Source organism: Crotalus tigris, unplaced genomic scaffold (assembly GCF_016545835.1).
Source record: "Crotalus tigris isolate CLP2741 ecotype Arizona unplaced genomic scaffold, ASM1654583v1 scf7180000017536.10889498, whole genome shotgun sequence".
Taxonomy (NCBI): Eukaryota; Metazoa; Chordata; class Lepidosauria; order Squamata; family Viperidae; genus Crotalus; species Crotalus tigris.
Window position 1 is genome coordinate 2,360,001 of NW_024096460.1, and position 25,532 is coordinate 2,385,532.

General features: G+C 36.3%; 1 protein-coding gene across 6 annotated transcripts in view; it reads left to right on the plus strand.

The window, feature by feature from the left end:
• Window positions 1-25,532, plus strand: part of GRK5 (G protein-coupled receptor kinase 5) — a 192,902-nt gene that overhangs the window by 145,804 nt on the left and 21,566 nt on the right. For all 6 annotated transcript variants that reach the window (XR_005559577.1, XM_039364298.1, XM_039363505.1 and 3 more), the window contains 5 exons: window positions 16,771-16,871; window positions 18,665-18,757; window positions 21,737-21,800; window positions 22,506-22,646; window positions 23,477-23,667. Coding sequence is in view for 5 of the 6 variants with exons in the window: in XM_039364298.1 (XP_039220232.1) it covers window positions 16,771-16,871; window positions 18,665-18,757; window positions 21,737-21,800; window positions 22,506-22,646; window positions 23,477-23,667 (590 nt within the window). In the remaining variant the exon portion in view is untranslated. The remainder of the gene's footprint in view (window positions 1-16,770; window positions 16,872-18,664; window positions 18,758-21,736; window positions 21,801-22,505; window positions 22,647-23,476; window positions 23,668-25,532) is intronic.

Genomic DNA, 25,532 nt, shown 5'->3' on the forward strand with positions numbered 1-25,532 from the left:
ACTACTGTTCCATTATGACAATTGTAAAAAGTCAAGTTATTCTAGTACATCTTCTGCCCACTACTGCTACTCCAAGACCAGGTGATAATATACTCAGATAAATCAATTTTCTACGTGATTTATAGAGAAGCTATTTTTGTGCAAGCAGCAGGTTTTGAAGGGTTTTTTTGGGAGGGTAGGCCTATACAATTGTTTGATTATAAAAAATTTAAAATAATTTTAATTTAAAAAATCTTGAAAGAGAACAGAAAATGAAATTCATATATTGAGTCTGTTAGATATAAAAGTTTATCTGAAATAAACTCCTGAAATACTTTTCGGGATTATTTTTGTTTTCATAAAATCAAGAGAAGTACTGCACCAGGATTAATTTACCTGTTGCCTTAGTGGGTAAAAATATAACTTGCAATAAATTTTGCTTATATACAATTTTCTGAAATGAGTAAGAGCATAAATTCATATAGAATATGTCAGGAGCATCCGTACTTGTGTTGTCTCTGCTGATCTTTTCACCAAACACTCTTTTGTGTTTGGATTTGACTTCTATTGTTAAATCAAATCTTAACCGCAAAGAAACCTGTCAGTCACATATTCTGTATGATGCCTTTATATATCATTTGTTTCTCAGATCCAAAACCACCATTTATTTTCCAATCAAATGAGAGCTCATGATCTTCTCTCCTGTCATAATTATTTGTGTTCTAAGCTGTTTTACAAAATCGATTAGAAACTTGAGTTAAGATGCTCTCTGTGTACCATTCTGTACAGACTCAGAAGAGTAATAAACATTGCTAATTAGAACATTAATATAGGTTTTTAACTGCCAGCAAAGTTCTTTTCAGTTGTTGAAGAACAACAATTGCATCAGTTTTATGATCTGAATTCCTATTTGCTATCTTCCCTTGAGGGGAAAAAAAACATAATCCTGAAAACTCTGGAAGGTGAACAGGGTAAGGATATTATCTTAATCTAGCCAGAAATACAAGCCAATTTGTACAACAAATTGTCCCCTTTGCTTTTTAAGACAAGAAGGAGCTCCCACTCTTATAAAGGAGAACATTGCTAAAGTTTGTATGAACACATTTTTCTCTCTTGGATTGTTAAAACATGGAAAAAATGTATTTGTTACCTAGCAAATTATCTTTCCTGTGTCTTCCAATGAATACCACTGCCCAGAAATGTGAACTGGTATATCAGAAATATTATTATTTGCTCAATTATGATTGAGCAAAGTGAGAGAAATACAGCAATGCTATACCATTGAAAAGGGTGAACTAAGGTCCTGGAGCCACATATTGAATTCTGCAGGCTAGCTGGTAGTTTTAACCTACTGTGCACACAGTCTGCATAGTTTCCAGATCTATTCCTGTGTCTTGGCAGTAGTACATGCTATATGAGTTAAGGAGAGCCAGGTATTTCAATTGCTTTTCTTAATCATTAATGCAAATTAAGTGGTGGCATGAAAAAGAGGCAGTTCTGGATCACAGAAAATATGTTAGCTCTAATTGGGCCTCTAAACAAGGCCTAAATACCACTAGGTATAGTATAGTATTGTATAGAATAGTTGTAATAGTAAAGACATACTTGATCTTGATGGAAGAAAAGTTCTGGGTTCAAACCTGAGGTGGGTCACAAATAATACATCGGGCAGCTGCTTGAAAAGGAAGGTAGCTTTATTCAACAGATCAACATGGAGTTCAGCAATTGAAGGTAGGTTACAAAGTTAGAATGCTAAGCGTGGTAGTATTTATAGTAATAATGAACTTTGATCTTGAAGCATGTCAGATGTGTAACTTGAGGTGTTCCCGTCCTAGGACTTGTGAAGTCTGAAAAGGAAGGTTGTTCTTTGCCCTGAGGGATGTGTTTATCTTAGATCTTTTCCTATGTATGGAATTTTATGGTATGGGTTGCATATTGTGATGGAAGATTTTTTTCCCCTTATCCTGAGGGGATTCCAGTTTATGTTTGCTTACCACTGCTGGCTGACTGAAATGCACTTAACCAGTTGTAGCCCAATTGTTAATGTGTCAGTGTAGGTGGAAAACATTTAAGCAGTTTCTTTCTATTTTTATTTTCCATTTTCTTTGTACCTTTCTTTGAGGTTGCCATCCTTCAGCTGTTCAGAATGCATGCTGGGTTAGGAGTCTTCCATTATAGTTTGAGAGAACAAAACAACCATGACAAAGTTTGCTAGGAAGGTAGTTGCGAATAGCAAAGGGACAATTTACAGTTACATATATTGATAATCTGTTGTTCCAAGAATTATTTCTCCCCAAATGTTTGCTTCTTCAACATACTCTACAAGTGGTCAAATACTGAACCTTCTTATTTTTCATATAAAATATAGACTGTTGTGAACAAAATAATCCTGTATTCTTAATTGAAGCTGAGAATGGAAAAAAGGGGGTTGTTCTACAATTTCAAAGCAATCCCACTGAATTTTTAGCAAGATTGAATTAGTCATACTCTATAGTTAAGATCTTAGTGCCTGAGCTAGGATTTTATATTTCTATATTAAATATTTTATATTTTGATATAGCTCCTTGGACAGCTGTTTTTATGATCATGATTTAGAGAAACTGCTATGAAAGGGGAAAGGGGAAAACTCTAATCAGCCATAGAGTGGTAGACATTTCTTTTCTAATTCCTATCCAAAGCTTTCAATTGAATGTATGTCTCAACTCTTCTATGAGAAGTGGGACTAAAATGTTCAATCAATTCCAACTTTGCAAGATCTTTTTTTCCCCGCAAGAAGTTGAAATTGACTGATTGATTGAACCTTTTTTTTTTTACACGGTGGCGTAGGCCTAAAGCGAAAAGGTTTTATAAAACCCAACTGAAGGCCTAGGCCTGGGGCAACGGTGCGCGTGCCCACAGAGAGGGCTCTGAGTGCCACCTCTGGCACCTCTGGCCATAGGTTCGCCACCACTGGGCTAGGCTTTATGAATAGATATTTTGTATTCATTCATAAAGCCAGGCCACTCTATTCATAAACAAAGCCAGCAGCTCCAAATAAGCAGCACAATAAACAAGGAACCAAAACTGAGAAGATTAGCTCAGACAAATAAAACACCTAGGATTTGCATTTCTCCTTTTGCCCTTAGAGCCAGTCATGACCCCATAGGAATCTGACAACAACCATTAAAATATTAAAGGACATATTCTTGCACAGAAATGGAATCTCAATCACAAAGTCCCCAAAATTGTTTAAAAGCCCATCTACTCTTAACCCCAATTTGTCAGCCACCCCAGAAACATGCTGTTGTCCCTGTTGTTTCTGGCTACCAAATAAATGGTACCTCCTTTCCAACTGCAACCTGCCTCCAGTTCATTTCTTCTGTGTCTTTCTCCCAGTTTGGAATAAGAACCGGACCAGTTTTTACTTCCAACAATTCCAGATTTTACTTCCAACATAAGAATAACTTCAAATTCTTTTCACTTCCAGCTAAAACTCCTAAGAGGATTTCTTGGACAATGCACACTCTTTCTGTCTGTGTGTCATCCAACAGTCAGGCAGATTCTTTTGTTAAACCAAGTGCATTTTAAACTCCAAAGTTATTCACACAATTCAACGTTCTTACTTGTGTTGCAAAAATGTCAAACAATAGCCTCCTCTTACCTCCTCTTACCTCATTTCCTTTTGCGCCTCTTCCTCACTGGCCCTGATCCAAATCCAAATGGACTGCTAAGCAGTTCTTCCAGTCACGATCTGTTCACTCAGCAGCCAGATGCTGATCACACCTTGTTCTTTTGGCCTCAGTCCTTTCTTCAGCTGGTACTTTGGGTTGATTTTCTTTATGAGTGGGACTTATCCTCTGATCCACCTCTATTGACCCCAAACTGCAGACAGGTCTACTTTTTCCCTTTGCCTCTGCTTATGAGTAATCTTTACAGCCCCAACTGGAGGGCTTTGTCTCTTATCTCCCCTTGATTTTATAGGCTGCCTGATTCATTAGACATCTCTCTTTCGAACTTGAAAATTTTGTTTCTTACTCTTAAGTAACATTCATGTCGCATGTTAAATCTTTGACTCCTTTTTATTTATTCAAATTGCTTTCCTAAGGGAACAACTATTTTTCTTTTTCTTCATCACCTCTTCATAGTCATTTCATCTAGGCTTCTGTTCCTGTTCTCTGGATCATCCCTTGTTTGTGTGAAGCAGATTCCTTTATCTCATTTTCCCTTCTTAATTTATACTTTACCCATTTTCCCTTGTTAATTTATACTTTCTCTTTCTTCTGTTTTGCGGTCTCTAGATTCCTAACTCCTGAATTATTTCTTTGATTATCATGGCAAATCTCTTTCAGTTTTCACCAGATTCACTTATTTCCTCATCTTTATGCCATCCTATAGATTATATGTATTAATAGCTATAGTAATATATATTGTACAAACAGCATCAGGAAATCAGATAGTCTGATCTGTATTGTTGTTGATTATTGCTGCTGCTTGTGCAGATACAGTACACAATCCAAAATGTGTGAGATGCTTCTGTTGCCCTAGAGAGCTTTCCAGATAAACACTTGATTACAGCTTACCCAAAGTACGGTACTAACTTTTAAAAGGGACTGAGCTGCAAGTCTCATTTCCCTCAGTAAGTATGGCACTTCTTTCCTTTCAACAATCCTGTTCAAGTTTCCAGATTTCCCATGATTGTTAATGGTAGGAAACCAATGTCCCATTCCTGTTATCCAGTAGATCAGACTTACTGTATTGATTCATAGCCTTGAACGTGTTAATGATCAATAACACATGCTCTCGTGTTTAAATATTTTGTTTCAGCCTAAACTGCATATTAATTTATACAGTTTTTTAAAAAATAAATCATACCAAAATCATATTTTTAAAAAAAAAATCACCTGTGAATTCTCTTAACACTCTGGATGAAATGTTATGAAGTCCTTTAGACCCCTTAAAAATAATATTTGGTATGAGTTTCTCTTGCTTAGGAGATTGCCTTTTATTCTGTGAACATTATTGTGTCTTCCCTAGTCCTGACAAGTTCTTCCATTATTCCAACTGTCACCTTTCTTTCCTTTCTAGCCCTAGTTTTTCTAAAAGAAGTCTGAAGTCTGTAGAAAACTTCCTGACCTGGAAGTTTGAAGTTGAAACACCTACAATTTTACAGCTGGCTCCCCAGGTTACAGAATGAGATATATGATATGATAGGATAGGATATATGATATGATGTATGATATAATATGATATGATACGATACGATACGATATGATATATGGCCTCAGAGTATTCAATTGAATAAGTGAGAAGCTTCAGGCTGAACAGAAAATGGCAAGAGCATTCTGCCCCTTTTCTTTTTTCTCTCCTTCACATGATCCAAGACATGGATCTTTTGTAGTTCAGTTAAATAAAAGTATTGCTTTCCTGTAGACTATCCAGTTCCATGTAGAAGTTGGAAAGAATATGAAGTTAGTACTGTGACAGTTTGAACTCTTTTATATATTTAGCTAAATTCCTGGAGAGGGTAACAGCTGGACACATGTTCAGGGAAAGAGAGAGGTTGAGATTGCGGAGTGTCATACCCTGTGATTTTGTCCCTTATATCACCCCTGATTCCCACTGCAGTTCTATTTTGGGCAAAGATTGTATTATCAGGGCTATTTTTTTTGCATTGGTTTACTATAAGCAGACTGTGCAATTATTAGGTTTCCATTTATTTAGAATCAGTAACTTTCTCATGGTCTTCTCTGTCTCTGCTTTCAAGCCTTTACTCAGTTGTTTATAAGCTAAGTGCAAGTTTAACTTTTTTTCTTTTTGCTTGTGCATTAAATATTTTTAAACAGACAAAAATAAACAATTTTGGCTACTTCCCATGTATTATTGGCAACCGATGATAGCATATGCCATTTCCCACATATCATTTTTTTGGAAAAGTGACAATATTTCAAAGATAGGATAGTGTGGATAACTTTTTTACAGAATATTTGGTGGTATAGCGCCACATAAATAATCTGTTTATTAAATGTGCTTTTTGTCAGAGATCCAAAGAATCTGTAAGGCACAGTATTAAGTTATGTAGTTGAGCAGGGGGAGCTTGTTTCAATCAATATTCATATACAGTATATATGCTTCTGAGCTCCTATGGGGAAAATATGAGCTCAACCCATAAATGGTATGTTTAAGTAGCACACAACTGTATTGTTTCTACAAAAAAACTTTGATAAAAGCTGATCATGTTTTTCAATTACAATACAGTAATTCATAATTTTCATCATTATCCAAGCTCGTGGTTTGTTCCCCATTTTCCCCCATTTTCATGGCAAAACAACATCATTATTCATCTGGTGTATTGCATATTTCTCCCTTTAAATTAGAACACAAATTAGCTATGCATTCTCAATATTTTGGAACTTATGCCGGAGGTATTTCAAATGTCTTGGTTCTGCATGCTTCTGGCCAGAAATTCATACCAAACAAAAAGATTGACATAGTCTCTTAGGCATCACAGTTTCAGACAAAGGGGAATTGAAGAGATTTTCTTCCTTTGCTCCAAGTTTAAATAGTCATTGTTTTAGATATCGCAAGGTTGTTGACAAATGGTAAACAATGCAATTATTATGGAAATGATAGATGGTCCAGCGGAGTTTTCCTTAAACTCTAAATTCAGAAGTAGTTGCTAAGTTATCAGACTAAGTTCTGCCAGACCATTATGGAAACGTCTGGGTGACATCAACATTGTTTTCCACCGATTTTTGATTATGTTCCTTATTGTCATTACAGTGATAATAAATTCTTAGTAATCTAGATTTTTTCCATGACAATTTATTCATCTGGTCCTTCAGCAATTCGTATCGTGCCTTCATCACCACTGTAAGCAAGTCTATCCTTCTTCATACAGCGGTTCCTTCATTACTTTGTCCATAGTTCCTGTTTCATAACCATCAAACTATTTAAAGCAGCGGTTCTCAACCTATGGGTCGTGACCCCATTTGGGGTTGATCGACCATTTTTGGGGGGTCGCCAAAGGCGGCGATCCGCCATTTTCTCCCCTCTGGGGGCATGCGCGCTGCGCATGGGGGCGCCACCCCATGCGCGCCGCGCATGCGCATAACGTTTGTGTGACGGGGTCGCCGTCACACAAACGTTGAGAACCGCTGATTTAAAGCAAACGAAGCATCATGATTCTAGCTATTTCAAATTCCATTTCACTGCAATGGGAGATATGAATAAAGACCATTTATCATGGAGACTGCATCTGTGATCCTTTATCTGTATGTAATGCAAATGACCAAACCGTGAATAAAACTAAATGGGAATGGTTCAGTAGTACAGCTAACATATGCCAAGCTTTTGAAAAAATTGTGTAATAATGCATAATAGTGTGAACAAAGACTTAACTTTAATATGTGCAATCATTATTTCGGCTGTGTTTTTCCAGTCAAGCCAGGTGACCATTCATATATATTCGGCACAGTTGTAGCAGCCTTATAAAAGATCCTAATACTTTAAGCTGATGGACAAAGCATCTAAAACAGGTTTCTATTCTTACCATTCTCTGTCCTCTTCCCTACGCAGATGAAGATTTGGTTTAGAGCTTTAGAAAATATTTAAGCCAGATAGTCCTTTGGTATCTGCAAATGTCTAGGACAGACTCTTTGCATAATTCTATCAAATTAGACAAATTTAACTTCTGGATGGAACTGGCCTACAACTTTAGTTTATGAAAAAATTACTTCCACCAAACTTTGGCTCTGCTTCGGTGTTTTGTTTTGCTTTTGGCACTTTCAAGTCATTGTTGATTCCTGGCAACTGCCTGGACAAGTCTTTGCAGTTTTCTCGGCAAGATATTTGGAAGTACAGTAGCTTGCCTTTGCCTGCATCCTAGGGTTGAGAGACAGCAATTGGTCAGCTGGCTTTGTGTTTAAGGCAAGACTAGACTCAGAGTCTCATAGTTTCTAACCTGGTGTTTTAACCACTACACCAAACTGGCTTTCTGTTTATAACATATTAGACCTATTTCATTTGTCATATGTTGGCTAATGTTTACAATTGATGTAAGATATTGGTCTTGACCTTTAAGGATCTAAACACCCTGGTACTGGGGGATACCTTCTCTATACATTTCTTCCTATTGTTTGTCTGTGGACCATTCTTAGTCATCCAAGTCATATCTTTCCATCTAGCCTGTCATCACAACTTATGAAGCTTTTTGGATGAAAAGTGAAATGTTTTGTTCTTCTTCGTCAAGGGAAAAAAAATAGTCCCATTGCCTTTTGAAAAGCACCTTCGAGACTCCCTATTGTTTGTTTCCTTCCTACTATTTGCAGCTGAAACATTTTGGTGGGTATTGTCAAATGAGACATAGCAGGCAACCTCTAAAAATGGGGTCTTTTTGCCAGTGATGCTCTCAAAGTTACTCAGACTGCAGATCTTTATTTTATTAGACATCTGAGATGAAACAATAATTTTTGTGTCTTGTGTTTCAACAGTGTTGTCTTGAGTTAAGGATTCTTTGTAATTCAACCCATTTATGATTTATGTAGTGCAGGGGTAGGCAACCCAAAACACTCAAAGAGCCACTTGGACCCGTTTCCCACCAAAAACAAAACACCGGGAGCCGCAAAACCCTTTTGATATGTAAAATGAAGATAACACTGCATATATCCTTTTTTACCTTTATTATAGGTGTGTGTGTGTGTGTGTGTGTGTATGTGTATGTGTGTGTATGTATGTATACACACACACACACACACACACATTAAAAATAAAAGTAAAAATATCACTCTTGGAAATATCCATACTATTAAAACAATGATCACCAAGAGAATGCTTTAAGAGAATAAAATTACATACACACACAGGTAAAAAAAGGATATATGCAGTGTTATCTTCATTTTAGATGTCAAAAGGGTCTCTGTCTCTCTTCCTCCCACCCTCTCTATCTGCCCTTGGTCTGCCACTCCTCTTCCCCCGCTCTTTCTTTTTCTCTCTCTCTTTCCTCTCTCTCTCTCTCTCTCCCTCCCTCCCTCCCTCCCTCTCTCTCTCTCTCTCTCTCTCTCTCTCTCTCTCTCTCTCTCTCTCTTTCTCCCCCCCCTATCTGCTGCTCACCTGGCAAGCTTCAAGCTGTTGTCCAACAAGCTCAGGGGTAAGCAACCTTGTCTCTTTTATGACTCATGGACTTCAACTCCCAGAATTCCTGAGTAAGCCTAGCTGGGCTAGCTAGCTCTCTCCTGCCCTCCCTGCTTCCTGCTTCCTGAAGAGACGCAGCAAAGAGAGGAGCTCCGCCCACTAAGCTTCTCAGCTCCTCGGAGAACACTGTGAGTGCACTCTCTTTTTTACACACACACACACACACACACACACAAACACACACATACACAGAGAGAGAGAGAGAGAGAGAGAGAGAGAAGCAGGGAAGCGCAATTGCCTCTCTCTGTCTCTGTCTCTCTCTGCAAAGGCAGAGGAGGCTGGGAGCCACAGGGGAAGGCTCAAAGAGCCGCATGCGGCTCCGGAGCCGCAGGTTGCCGACCTGTGATGTAGTGGTTTATTTGTGACTCCAAAGAGAGAGCCAGTTTGTTCTATGGTTAAGACACCAGGCTAGAAAGCAGGAGACTGTAAATTTTACTCCCCACTTAGGCATAAAAACTGACTGGGTGACTTTAAGCCACTCACTCTCTCTCAGCCCAACTCACCTCTAAGATTGTTGTTGTGGTAAAAATAGGAAATGGAAGGAGTATTAGTTATGTTTGCCACCATGAGTTATTTATAAAAATAAATACCTGTATTTTCCGGCGTATAAGACAACTTTCTAAAGCATTCAAATCAGCGCCGAAGTTAGGGGTCATCTTATACGCCGAGTCATCTTATACGCCAGAAATTATGGTAGTTTCCGGCATATAAGACAACTTTCTAGGCATGCAACTCGGCGCCGAAGTCATGGGTCGTCTTATACGCCGGAAAATACGGTGAGTAATCAATGAATAAACTAAAGTTCTCTCAGTGAATAACAGGATTATAAGACATTTAAAAACAAAGCAATAAAACTCAAAAAATGTAATCAGTGTTAAGTTGCATAAGTTGCTTTAACATAAGCTACTAAAGTCAAGGAAAAAAAATCAGGATAGGAAGTTTAGAATTATTTCTGTAAAGGTATGGTCTTGATAGCAACTGCAAATGGAAAGTGCACAAAGTTTTGTTCGAGCTCAGTGTTTCCCCTTCAGATACATCCCCAGAAGTATCCACCCCGTCTCTCTCCTCCCCTTCCTACACTCCCACCATACATAACATCAAACAGAGATTAGTTAAAGAAAAATGGATATATAAAGTCCTTCCCTTCCCATGAGCCATACAGTATACAATGAAACTGGATACTTGTGCAGATTGCATCTGTTTCTAGTTAAGCCTTCACTTCAGCCCCTCCAGGGAGACATCAACTATTTGGGGTCAGTGCAATTTGAAGTAGAGAAATAGCAGCTCACAAGGAAAGGGTTAAGCCCACACCTTCTGTTATGGCTTCTTCACTCTCATTATGTTTAACTGAAGTGGCTTTTTTTGGTGCAGATCACAGTGTAGGGTATATTTGTAATGTGTCATTTGGTCAGAAATCTGTGGATTTCCTATGACCAGAGGGATTCAGTGGTTTTCTTGCTGGATGACTATCGGTCCCACACTTATACTTTCTTGGGAAAGTGGTTCCTTCTGTGGTTTTTGACAAGCAAAACATTTTCTTGTGCCATGGGATGTTTGTTTTCTAAATCTTGCATAGCTTAAAAGTAAATGGAATATAATTGCTGTGTTAAAAAAGCTATTTGCAGAAAAGTACTTGGCCTGCTAGCCAAGACTCTCCCTTTAAATTAAACTAGCATCAGTCAATTAAGCTAAAACTGGACTGTGTCCAAAATATTGCAGAGCATCACAGATTAAATATTTTAGCCACAGCTGTTGTTTGTCCCAGTACGTAGGACTGAGGAGAAACAGACTATACCATTGCAAGTATGCAAATTCTTCAAACATAACCCCTTTCCATGAGCTAGAAGCAGTGAGTGTGAGCGATACACCTGAATGGATGAAATGATCGGTGGAATTGCTCTTTCCCCAATAGTCTTGCTGGGATAGTTCGAGCTTACTGTAGACCTATAAAGCATTTTTTGTTTTCCTCTTCTTCCTCTTTCAGTCTCAGCTTTACCTTATGCAGAGTTCACTTAGAATATTTCCATAGAACCTTCTACCTGTGTACAAATTGAGCCCTCTGCCTAGATTGAAGAACTGACTAGTAAGAACAGCACCCGTTTATGGACATTTCTGAGTGGGCGTTATGAGTGTGTCTATAGTCTGTTGCTTTATGGGAACCGCTTTTTTTCATTCGTGCAAGAATGAGAGGTGAGCTGTAATTTGGCACATTATTTTGTGATGCAACATTGACGTTACTTCCTCTAATAGTAAAACTTGTATAGAGTTTCTTCTGATTATTAACATATTGGGATGCTTATCTACAATCATTTAAACTTCCTTTGAAGATTTTTATAAGCATAGGGGCAGACCTATAGCAATCCAGATGAAAGCAACTTTTTTTAAAAAAAAAAAAAAAAAACCAACAACTTGTGAGTAATATGTTGGCTACAGATAAGTGGGGCCTGAACAAAAAGTGAGTAAGGCTCGTGACCATCATTTTTCTATGCTTTTCTCTTTTTGATATAGGCTTCTTCCTTCCTTCCTGCATTGTCACCAAAGATGCATTTGACAGGAAGGGCTTAACTCCACTTTTTGTTAGAAGGCAAGGCTGCTTCTTATTCAATGGATGAAGTCTCTATTTAAGAATTTTTTTCACCCAGCTCCAGCCCAAGGGCTGAGAACGGGGGGGGGGGGAGGAGAGGCAGATTATATAGCGAAACAGCCCAAGTCCTCCCTAGCAGCCACTTTCTGGATAAGCAGGAAACTGCATCAGGTAAACAATCAGGGAAGAAATAATATTGTAACAAATGGCAATGAAATGTCTGCAAAAAAAAACAACCAACTTCAGAGAACCAAACATTATCAACAATGACCCCAAAGAGGTGCTCACTTATTGCCATCTATTTCTAATGTTGAATTGAAGATGCTATTTCTGGTCTTTTCAGAAATAATTTAGGAATGGGCAGGTCCAGCCAGACGTGAACACACTCTTGTTTGATAAACTGCTTGACTCACCCTTGCCAGGATGTTGCTTGCTGCTGATATACAGCAGCCCTGATATACAGTAACTATATACAGTTATTGATATACAGTAACCTTTCTTCCAATGAAGAAAAGAGTCTTGAAATTAGTAAAAGGACATAACACAAAGCACTAGCAATAGACATCAGGGCTGAACTATTTCAACCTGGACCACTAAAGCATTGGTCATCTGGCCTTATGAGCAACTCTTAGAAATTCTGCTAGAATCCAAGTCCCTAAAAATAATGCATTGGAAAACTTACCAGACATGCTGAATTCATGGATTCACTTTATCTATGATTTGGGGAGTCAAATCATCAATGCTTCCCCTGCTATTTGAATCATAATTTGGAGCTAGCATTGTAGCAAAACCTTTTTGGGGAATAAGATATTTGGGGAACAGCAAAAGGGAATTCCTAATTTCAGCCACTAAGGAAGTGCATTTCCATAACTGTGCATGCCAACAGAGTCAATAATATAAGAAAAGGAGCCATATCACGAGTTTGCTTTTCTACATTTGACAGAAAAGAAAAACAATCACTTTTATTTGACTCATCCTCAAATGAAATGTAGACTACTGTACTTGAGATATGCTTACATTCCATGTGATATTTCTGTACTATGCATGCATGGCACTTAACTGCTTCTCCCTATAGTGTTTCCTTCATAATGGGATAAGTGTGTGTAGGGATAGAATGTTTGCATTGAAAATAATAATTTTGGAATAGGTCATTTAGGCCAACCTCCTGTTCAGTGCAGGGGGCAGTGCAGTGCAGTGCAGTGCAGTGCAGTGTAGAAATCCACGCTGAAGCATACCAGGCTCCACTTGAGGGATGAAAGGGATACAAAGGAAGGAATGTTGATTTCAGAAAACTAGTGGTCTTGTTTTCAATCTGCCATGAGATCTATTAATTCATTAATCCAGTTCAGTTAATCGATTCATATTCCATGCTAAAAATAAATGTTCAGGAATTTCAATTTTGTTTGTAATTTTCCTTAGACATTAAGACATTTGATCTTTGTGTATGTATAACATGTGCGTTAATATTACAGTTCTGCAGTCTTTGGACTCAAGAGAAAAGGGTGCTTTGGGACTCACATAACACTTGTTGGCAACCTCTCAGAACAGCTGCATTTTTTCCTGCGATTGGGTGACTGCCCTCTACAACAGTAAAGCAATCCTGGGAAAATAAATGTTTGGTTTAAGGGTTGTTGACTTTTCCCCCCTTCAAATCTAAAGCATAGCACAGTCTAATTAATATCAACATAGTTGAGAAAATCGCCTCAAGTAGTATTGCAATGTATGCTGTGTTATATTAAATAAGTAGAAAGCACCTTATGAAAGGTATGACTTTGCAAGTATTACATTCACCAGCAGATAATAAAGCTACTAACTCATAATGTCTAAGACGCTATGGATCAGAAATACCAAATCGTCTAGAGTACATAGAGATATTCTTTAAAATTAAGGATCAATATTTCTATTTGTCTGAATTGGATGCCTCCTTTCAACATCCATGATGTCACTATTTCTGGTTTGAATTTAGTAAATCTTCCTGGATGACCTTACCTGAATTGATCTCCTAAGATAATAAATGTTTGAACTGGTTACTTGAAATTCCAGAAAAGGACTGTAATCTAGATTAGGAAATTGAAATATAATACAGAAGACAAAAACAAACACTTCCATAAACCAGCCAAAAAACTGTGGTGTCAAAGATGTCTTTATCATTCAGTCTTCCTGAATAATAAATAAATTCTTGGAACTTCTCAACTGTGGGATGGATTTGCTTGTTGGTTGGTTGGATTGTTAGTTTGTTTAGTGATATCACAACCAGCCTTCTGTGTTGTTTTTCTCCTAGCCTTTTTGGTTCACAGATTGTACTAATTGGAGTTCAAGCTTAACTTGAATCAAGCTTTTCAAGAATGCTGCTTGTTGTTTTTATTTGAGATGTTCTCAAATATGGCTGTAATGAAATACTTTGTATGCAGAATCATTAATACCAGAAAGTCAGGAAGAGGATTGTGGACAAACATTTTTTTCCTCTATAATTGGAACTGTACTACCTACAGCACTCTACGAAATTCTGGGAAAGGATTCAGCAATTTTATCTGTCTCCATCAACACATAGTACACTTCAATTTCTGAAATGATGACAAATGACTTGAAATGTTGTGATGTATTGTTGGACAAAATAACATTTCTTCCTGCAGAACTTTATTAAATTTGGCCAGCAACAGAAACACAATTACATATGGAAACCATTTCTCAAAAGCATCTATTTCTTAAATACTTGGAATAAGAAATGGAACATAACATTACTTGCCAGTGAAATAACTCGTTCACTTGACTGCATTCATGTAGAATAAAGCAAATTCTGGTTTACAAAAAATTATCCGTGGGTGCTTTAAAAGAAGAAAAAATATAAATATTTTTGTCAGATTTCTTCATTTTCATTAGTTATCATGTTTGCAAATACCATACAGCTACATAGGCACACATGCACACAATTCCCTATTTCAGTCATTTCAAATTTCATCAAAATAAAATAAATAAAATAAAAATGACAATCTTGATTAATAAAGTTTATGAAAAGGTTATAGTTTACATCATCTTTGTTGACCAAGCTAAGGTAGAAGTGGCTATGCAAGTCTAATTTCAGGAAATACGCATAAGCAGAAGAAAAGAGTCAATATGGAAATATGATTTAAAATATATTTATTATTAGATACTTCAGATGGCAGGCAAGACTTCAGTTTGCACACATAAGCCATGCTTGCAGTAGCTGAGATTGTGAATAATGAATTTTTTTTCCCCTAGTGCACTCTATATGCTCAGCACATTTGAGAAGTAGTAGGTTGTGGAAAGCTGGAAACTGTCTTTAAATGTTTTAGTGATAGTTGAATGGTGTATGATTAGGACTTGGATTTTATTTCATTTATCTTCTCTTCCCCTCTGAATTATTTTCTCTGTTTCCTAATTGGTGTGTTTTCTGAACCTTCTATGAAGCCAGGAACTGAACTTTCTACAATGACATAGGACAGTTTATTTTCATGCATAGAATCCATATATTAATTTATATGAGATATTTAAATTGGAATTTTAATATGGACTAAATGTCTAAATGTGAATGAATTAAACATTGTACAATTTCAGTTGATTTATGTTGTACTGATTATAGACTTTGTTACTCATTTTTAGCTTAAGTTTAATAGTAATTTGATTAGTCATGTTATATATCTTATATTTATAACTATTTCTCATAATTAATATTTTAGAAAGCTTGTAGCTTTCATGACATTGTAAATTCCTGATTTATTTATCTACATTACATTCCTTTATCATTTTTATGTTTTCTTTTGTATTTGTTTACTTTTTTAAGTGTTCATTAAAGGAATAAAGAAAAGAGTTTATTTCTATTTACACTGCTTAGTAAATAGCAGTATCAAATAATTGGATTACATCAATCCAGGGGTTACTTTTCACTTTTTAGATATTGTGGTAGGATTATTTTTTTTAAAAAAAGTTGACATGCTTGTAAACAAAAGAAAAATATCTACAGATTGACTCAGAAAGAAAAAAAAAATCAGACATTAAATCAAAATATTTTTTTTCAAAAAATGTTGTTTGTTTCATGACATCATAGTGGGAAAAGTTATTGCCTGGATTCTGCCCCCCCCCTTTTTTTTTTTTTTTTTTTTAGAAAGTTGAATGGAAGTTTCTATGAAGTGTGAAAACTTATTTAGGTTTGTAAAAACTGTAAAGGAAAACATATACCCCTCCCTAAAAATACATAAAAAGGTGTTTTTGATCAATTAGACAGAAGGTAATTTCAGTGCACCATGTATTCAGAAAGCAAAGATGAAATGAAGAACTATACTCAATTTTTTGTTAAAAGAAACATCATAGCAAAACCAGGGAATTTTGATTGTGTTATTTGTAAAAATGCACATCAACTGGTACATGAATATGAAATCAGAACTTTAAATACTAAGTATTATAATACTGCTGCACATGAGGAATGCAGACTCATCTGTCTTGTTACACTATCCTTGGTTGTCTGATTTAGAAAACTGGATGTGCACATACACAACAGAGAGGCAGTATGTGTTTTGTGTATGTGTATGTATATTAATTTGATTCTGCCACTGTACACCTTTCTTCTCTTATGTGAGTTAATGAAACTACGTGGTTGCTGGATTGCAGTGGTTGATTGTAAGACGTTCTGTGTTTTTCATAGTGTCAAAAATAGTTTTTTTTCTTTCCTTAAATCCTCACTTTTTCATAGAATTTTCAGGAAGAGAAGAGATGCATGCTTCATTATGAGAATTTTTTTTTGTTTGTGAGAAAAGAATGAATTTGGTTATTGTATATTTCTGGAAAGTTTGTTAGTTATTTTTGTAGAGGGTTTTGGAATATTTTTGTTTATTAGTAATATATTGTCCTGTAACCTCACTAGAATTCTTAGATTGAAGCAGCATAGATGCCTCAATAATAAATAAATACAAATATTATTTTTGTATATTTTCTTATATCTTGGTGCCTAAATGTACTTGGTTATCAAGGAAATACTTTCTCCTACTACATAATGAACTTATGTTCTCTCTGCTTTTTCATAGTGTCCAGTTTATGTAGCAGAAGCCAGTCAAGATCTTGTACAGCAGATAAAAGAAAAACTTGAAAACAGCCCGTGTAAAGAGCTGTTCTCACCCTGTGTAAAGTAAGTGCACTCTGGCATTCAAATTTTATTATTTTATTGTTGATTTCCATAAGACTTTTTTATATAAATATGTTCTCAATAATAAGCTGATCATTGTAATTTAACATTCCAAATATGAAAAGCATTCCACCCACAGACTCAAATAATTCTGAATGGTTCATGTCTAGACCAAAATTTAAGTTTTTATCTGGACATCAACTTGAGATATAGGTAGTCCTCAACTTATGACTACAATTGGAACCAGAATTTCCATTGCTAAGCAAGGGATTGTTAAGTGAATCCTGCCCAATTTTACAATCTTTTTTGCCATTCTCCCCATTGACCTTGCTTGTCAGAAGCAGCTGGGAAGGTCATAAATAAAGAACATGTGACCCAAGGATACCACATCCATTGTAAATACATGCCACTTGCCGAGTGCCTAAATTTTGTTTAGATGAGGCTGCAACAGTTGTAAGTGCAAGAACTGATCATAAGTCAGAACAAAACAGAGTAACAGTTGGACAGGATCTTGGAGGTCTTCTAGTCCAACCCCCTGCTCAAGCAGGGAAACGCTATACCATTTCAGACAAAATAGTTGTCCAGTCTTTTCTTTAAAACTTCAAGTGATAGAGCCCCCACAACTTCTGGAAGCAAGTCGTTCCACTGAAAAAGGACACTTTTTTCCATGCTGCTATAATTTTGAATGGTCACTAAACAAATGGTTGTAAGCCAAGGGCTGCCTGTATGTATGTTCTAGTCAAAGATATTCCAGGGTGGAATGTGGCAGTAAAACAGGAATGAATGAAAGCAGGTAAAGGAGAAAAAGGTGAAGACAGGCCTGGAAGATGCCAGGCCCTAAGACAGACATAGCAGTTGACCTGAAGGAAGGTGATAAATTGATTCCTTCCAGATTTTGTCTCAACTGAAACCATAACAACCAAGACAGTCGGAGGTTTTGTTCATCTGAATTGCAACCCCATTCAGAACATTTTGACTGAACTTCTGAGTCATAATGCAGTTCTTTTGTGCATATAACAAAGCACATTTTCTGTTTTGCACTCACTCCTCCTCAATGCCCATTTCATTTAAAAAAAAAGTAGTTTGCAGAATTCACATAGACAAAGGAACACGCACTTGTTTCAAAATGCCCTTCAGGTCTAGGAAACCTGAAATAGGATGTCTAATTTTGTGGTGTCATCTTTTTGTCCAATGAAGTTTCGCAAAGTTAGGACTTTCTTTTTATTGTCCCCTAGAGCTCCGTGTGTAAATATTTGTATCTAGAACTGCTGGTGCTTTTATTTGCCATGATATTTGCCAGGCTTTAACAGAAGGAAATATCAAAAGGGAGGGATCATTAAATGCACATTATTTCCAGCAGGTGCTTTTGTTGTTCTTGGATTGTTTACAGAGGTACTTGTGAAATTTAGAAGCTTTCATTCAGTAATTATACTTCTGTCTTTTAATTTTACTACTCTCATTCTGCTCTTTGATGGAAAAGAACCTAATAATTATTCATGGCCTTGGCAGCAATCTGATATTGCTTGGACTGTAGTTTATATGTTGGGATAGTGCATTACTGTGCAGTATATTAGAGGATGGGCAACCAAAAAGAAAAAAATACAACAGGGTTAGATAAAAAAAGAAATACACAAGATATTGGATAAAAAAGAACACATTATCCCTAAGATATGTTCTCCTAACACTTGTGAGTTAGAGATTTAAAACTAATCATCCCTCCTGAAGAGGAACTTGGGCACTTATCTAGACCTGGGAGCAAGCTTGTCAAGTATTTCTTTCTTTTTCATCTGAAATAGGTCTGTTCATGAGTACCTAAGTGGAGAGCCTTTCCAAGAATACTCAGACAGCATGTATTTTGACAGATTTCTCCAGTGGAAATTGCTAGAAAGGTAAGTGGCATTACAGGTGGATGCAGTAAAACTTTTTAAAATTAAAAGTTATAATTCAAAAGATAAAAACCCATAAAACTAAAAAATAAAAGAATAAAAATAGAAAGTGCACAAATTTTTAAAAATAAGAATATAGTAAAGAAAAGAAATATATAAAGAAATGACTTTTCCCTCCATCACAATAAGTATAAATCATTTTAGAAATTTATCACCTCTTGAAATACAACAAATGAACTCTTTTTCCCATATCACATCATTTATCTATAAAAAAAAAACCTTGAGAGTTTTGTTGTTCAGTACTAATGAACAAAAATCCAGTAAGAGTTACCTGAGAAAATAACATGTCTATTTTAATCTTAATCAAATAAGCCAACTTCATATTTTCTACTTTTAACAATTTTGATTATTAGTCCTTTCAAATTATGTCCTAGAACTTGATTTTCTTTTCATTTTTTTTCTTTGTCCCTTCTCACAAAATTTTTCAAAGCTTTACAAGTCTCTTTTGTAAATTTAATATAGAAAATTTATCAGGTCACTCTTTTAGTTTGTTATTTGTAATATCCCTTTTCATTATTAAGACAACAGTTGGTTCTTTTCTAATGTCCAGTGTAGCACCTTTTTCCATATCATTCTTTTAACTCGCCATTCTTTTCACCTTTCAAATCATTCTCAATCTCAATCAGGTAAAACTTGTTGCATTTCCATAACATGTTTTAAACACGGTCTATCTATAGAGGCAGACCCTCTTAAAATTAATGTCTAGGTTCATTGTTCATAAATATCCTTCAATATGCCCAATGTTAAAATATTTGCTTCATTCTGTATTAATGTCAAATTTAAGTATTCATCTCCTTTAACTGTAATCATTAGTTCCTCCCAGTTCCTTCTAAAGTGTAACCTTCAAAGTGTAATCATATTTTTTAAAATTTTTCCCACAGGAAAGTTTCTTATAACTAATTTCAAAATCTTATTTCAAATCCATCTGAACTCTTCGTCCATTTGTAACTTTTCAAAATCAAAGTTCTAATGACTCCTTTGCTGTTTATTCCAAAAGAAAATACAATTAAATCACTGAACATATATTTAGAACCTCTTTTGCTAAGGACTGAAGAAAATTTATCCAGTGCTATAAAATATGTTAATCCCAACATTTCTAAATAACTAAAAAGCAATTTCCTACAATGATTAGAAAAGGAAGTATGCGAACTCTGTGTCCTTTTGAAGGCACTGACTGTTGTTTGAGCAAAAAGCTGACTATTCCCTGATTTTCCAGAGCAATAAACCCTCTGGAGACCACTGTCTTGTGGTCTCTTCACAAGAAGTGACTCTCTGAAACACTTATAGGCAATCTCAAGTAAAAGAGCCTGTCTACTCGGCAGCTCTTCATTGCACTGTGGCTGTCACTTCCACTTTAGCAGAGTTATTTTCAGTTTGCCATTTCTTCCCCAGAACTCCAGTGTAGTACAGCCTTCAAGTATGATGGACCATGAAAAAGAATAGGCAGAAAATATTTTTAGTACAACTTTTCTCAATTTGTTGTCTTCCAGATTAAATTTCTTAATACTTATGCAGACAGCTCAATTGCCAGGCTGAATGAAACAAAGCAACTTGATCCAATATAACGAACAAGGTGACTAAGGAAGAAAGATAAATAATAAATATTTATTTCAATTAGTATCAAGCACAGAAGATCAAGAGTCAAGGCAGTTCACATCAATATAGCTTTAACAACAACAACAACAACAACAACAATAATAATAATAATAATAATAATAATAAAAAGTTGGAAGGGACCTTGGAGGTCATATAGTCCAACCTCAGGCAGGAAACCCTATACCATTTCAGACAAGTGGCTGTTTGCTGCATGTTAACGCTCTCTTCAGGAATCTGAACTACTAACAGTCAAAGCAGAATTCAAGGTTGGCTGGACATAGCTCTTTTGTGGGTACGAAGGAACTTGATGATGTACTTGATCCCTCTCTGGGACTTAGCCTGTTCATCTCCTACACTTAGTGACCAGATAAAATAGAACAGATATCTAATGGCTGAGGGATTGTGCGACTAAAATTCTGCATGAAGTGAAGGAAGATTGTATTAGTAATTAATTATTTTGTAAATTATTCTGAATTCATCTTTTGGATTAACTGGGATAAGAACATAAGAATTGTTGGATCAGTCTAAAGGTTGAAGTCATCCAGAATTTTTGACCCATTAGATGCCAAGGGGAAGCCTTAAACTAGGAACTGAATGTATTAGCCTGATATTTCTCCAGTACTAGCGTTTTTCTACATTTGAAGATTTTTTACTGCAAAATTTTCAGCCTGAGGTTTGTCATATTTTTATATTTTCTGACGTATTTTATTTTAGCACCTACTCCAGCCCAAATAAAAGTTCACAACCTATTGCGTTGCTGATGATATACTTGATATCTATGGCTCATGGCAATACCACCCCTTGGCAGGTGCAATGTGATAAAAAAACAAATAATGACGATTTGAATATTCTCCTATGTTATTTATGAGCTTACATGGTACAAGACTAATGTAGATTTTTAATTATGGGATTGCAAAGTATCAAGAATATATAATTTATTCCTGTTTTTTTTTAAAAAAAATGACTGCAGGAGCTTCCCCTTCTCCTCGACACACACCCTATGGCCAGATGAGAAAAGAGGAAGATTAGGAGTGGTTGAAAAGCAGTTATCTCCAGAGCTAAATGATCTTTAACAAAGAATTTATGGATTTGTGGGAAATGAAGGGCAACAGGGCTCTAAAATACTGGCCCATATTTCAGTTTTAGAAAAAAGAAGCAGCTAATTTATTAAAAGGAGAGGGAAATAGCTTGAAAAAAAAATTCAGTGTTAAGGATGGCAACTGCTTGCCGTGCCTTGGCACAGTTTCTTTTAAACTGAACCTTTAAAAAAAAGTATTAAAACATATTTTTTTTCCCTATCCCAATTTTTTTTTTTTTTAATTTCAGGCAACCAGTAACAAAAAACACATTTAGGCAATACAGGGTATTAGGAAAAGGTGGCTTTGGAGAGGTGAGTAAATTCTTCTTTTACAAATTCTGCACCTGTAAGGGTGGCCAATTAACTTCTGCTGATCAATCTGATCTGTTGAAACATTGAGAAATGGCATGATTTCATTCTTGCTGCGTAAGAGTTCTTAAACTTGATTCATTGGGTATGTAAGAAAGGGATAGACGTGGTCTTTTCTCTAAGTTGAATTACTATTATTCATTAATTATTAATGAATGAATTACTGATGTAGTTTTGGATTTTGGATTCTGGTCTTAACAATTGTAAGTCTCTATACTTAGTGGCTGTACAGTAGCTGTAGTCACATTTTATCCTCCCAGGCTTTGGGTGGGTTCCTCAAAGACCTTTATTAAAAACACCAATACTATTTTTTAGCATAGCAGTTTTCCAGCTATTTTTTTGCCTTGGCCTTTCCCACTTTTAGAAATGTAGTACCCCGTATTTAAGGAAATGGCAAGTGATCCTCTGTGCAAACAACCCTTATTTACAGGGTATCCCAGCTCGAGATTGTTGAAAGGAATTATTTCTCTAAATTCAGAATATGGAAAACCAGACGTCCTTTCGTCCTCCTGTTGAATGTCTGTTTAGTCTCCAGTCAAAAGAATTTTCTTAAAATCAAGATAAAATAGGGAAAAGAGATTGATTTAGCTAGGTTAACTGATCATTTGTTCTGTATCTTCTTCCCTATTGTAACTTTTCCCTTTTCAGGTATGCGCCTGCCAAGTACGAGCAACTGGGAAAATGTATGCATGCAAAAGATTAGAGAAAAAAAGAATAAAGAAGAGGAAAGGTGAATCCATGGCCCTTAATGAAAAGCAGATTCTAGAAAAAGTCAATAGTCAGTTTGTAGTAAGTATTGCCAAATTTGTAATGGGCATCAGCTCTCATTAACAGGTGTATCAGTGAATGGCACTTATAGCAAAATATATGCAGTGCTTCTGATGCTAGCTCTGTATTTTTCAGTTATTACTTTTTGCAATTGCAGTGAATTGTTATGTATCATTCACTGGAATTTGACAGCACTGTGTGGTTCCAATATAATTGTTTATGGAAAAAATGGTCCTGCAAAGAGCTCACTCTACTATGGAATGCATTCTCCTATTAGCTCTCCACAAGACCTTACCAGAGTCCAAAACTCTAGAATTTGCCAAGGCTCTTTTATTAATTGCTGCTGCTGTTGGAATGTTGAATCAGTAAATTTCCTAGCTTTTTCTTGAAGAACTAAATCTACTGTACTGTGTGTAGTATCATCTTACACATCTTATGAAAATACCTGACTATGAATGAAGGCAAATGTACGGGCCCCAAGATAATGTTGCAGGATTCAATCTGGGTTGATCACCAGGACCAGAGGTTTAGTCTTCCAAGCTTTTGGACTTGTGCCGGAGCCCGTCCTCAGAATTTCATTAAGGATGGGCTCCAGCACAAGTCCAAAAGCTCATAAGACTAAACCTCTGGTCCTGGTGACCAACCCAGATTAGATCTTGCAATATCTGCCTGCCTGTATGCTTGCCCTGTGGTCTTTTTTTTTAATAGCCAGAATTCTATCCCCTTTCTTCTTCCTTTTAACTGATGGATGTCATGTCTTTTCTAACACAAAATGCTAGTAGCTATGAGTGAATTCTAGGTATGAATAATTTTCTTGAACTATAACTATTGTTTAACAACTCTCATTCTAGGTCAATCTAGCCTATGCCTATGAAACAAAGGATGCACTCTGTTTAGTTCTAACCATAATGAATGGGGGAGATCTGAAATTCCATATCTATAATATGGGAAACCCAGGCTTTGAAGAAGAAAGAGCTGTGTTTTACGCTGCAGAGATTCTTTGTGGCTTAGAAGACCTACACAGGGAAAACACGGTGTACAGGTAAATTTTCTTGCATGCTTTCAGAAACTCACGTGCATTTGCAGCTTTGTTCCTAGAGAAATTCTTATCCTCATATAATATTTCCTGTTTCTATTCATAGCTATCAATATGTTTCTCATTACAAAAAATGCAACATAGGTGCCACATCCAAATTAATGTATGATTAGGGTTTAAATGGCAAACAGTTAAAATTCTCTCCCACCAAAAGATGTGGCCTTGAGCCAACGGATATCACACACTTTATCTTTGCAAATCTAAATAAATTAATTCCAAAATATTCTAGATCAATCCTAAATCAAAAATTAACAGAAAAAAAATAAGGTCAGCATTTTTCTTTTCCGAACATGTTCAGTTTCTCTGGAGAAAGAATTGCATTTTTTAATTTACAATTGAGTACTGGGTTACAGTAATTATAATAACATATGGTTATAAAAATTGTCATGCCAAGAAAAAAATGATAATAATCCCATGACACAACTTTTAGAAATAATGATGTGATAAAGGTTGAATAACAACATATGAAAATGATTTTTAACTATTTATACTGCAATTTAAAGTATGGGAAATGCTTTGATTTTTTTCCCCTAATGGCAAGTGAGCTACCAAAGAAAGAAAAAAGAAAAAAAAATCAGTCCTATCTCCCAGACATATTTTTCTGCACATTCATATCTCTACTCATATGCTTAGGTAAAATCTGCACAGGATTTTGCTGAGTCACTATGTTTGAGACACATAAGGAATATTCATATTGGGACTGGAGTGCCTGGCTGAGAAATTGGCTGGGACTCGTTACCTCTGTCTTTATGCTCCAGAAATTGTATTTCATTTGGAACCTAATATATGTATATATATATTGTCTTAAAAAATCAGTCAATCTATTCCAGAATATTTTGCTTGTTCCAGGTTTTGACCATAAACAAAATCCAGAGGGGTCTTATGGGGTGAGTAGAGCAAGGATGATGCGTCATCCTTCTCTCCCTTCCTCTGCCCCATGGCCTGTACCCTGGCCCATCTACCAATTTTCCCAACAGTTTTATTCCTATCTTCCCTTAACCATCTTGAATTCAAGTCCATTTCTGCCTCTTTCTCCGGGTCAAAGAGATGCCACAGTCCAGCCTTGGCCATGTAACTCCCCCCTCTCACTCCTTCCTTCTGCTGCTCCTTCTAGGCTAGAAGGCTTCTCTTCTTTTCATGGACATAAGGAGAGGTAGGGAAGGGGAAGTGCTAGGAAAATTGGGGGAAGGGTGGGCTGTATTTGAATTTTTGGGTGGCAGTAGACCACCTATCTGTCCTCAAGTTTTTCCAGTGCCTTCCTTTCCCTGTCCTCTGTAGTTGTAACTCACCATAGTTGCCCTTGAATTCAAGCATCTCCTGGCCTGCCTACTTTCTCCTCTGTGATCTTCCCAGTTGCCTTTGTCCCTAACTCACTTTAGCAATGCTACTAATCACCTTGCCTTTTTCCCACTTTCCCCAGACACAACCACTTCTGCTTGGACCAGTCACGTGCGAGGCAGATATCATGTCTTGACCCCTATTATGGATCTATGTCCAGACAAGGCATGATGTTTTGGTCCTGATGCGAGCTACCCCAAAGTGACTGTTCCATACATAAAATGCTCATCTTAGATATTATCTGTTGATGAGGAATTGTTCCTGCTTCTTTATTTATGTAATGCTTGAGGGGTTGTTATTTAGATCCTGCAAAATACTAGCACCATGGGGATTGTAATGTAAACAACCGTAACGGTTTCTGATAAAATCTGCACTTCTGCAAAATTCTCCCCATGCTTTATTCTTCACAGTTCTTTCTATCTCCATGTGATTTCCAATGCCTGAATGTTGAGTCCAAGTGCTAAATACCATTT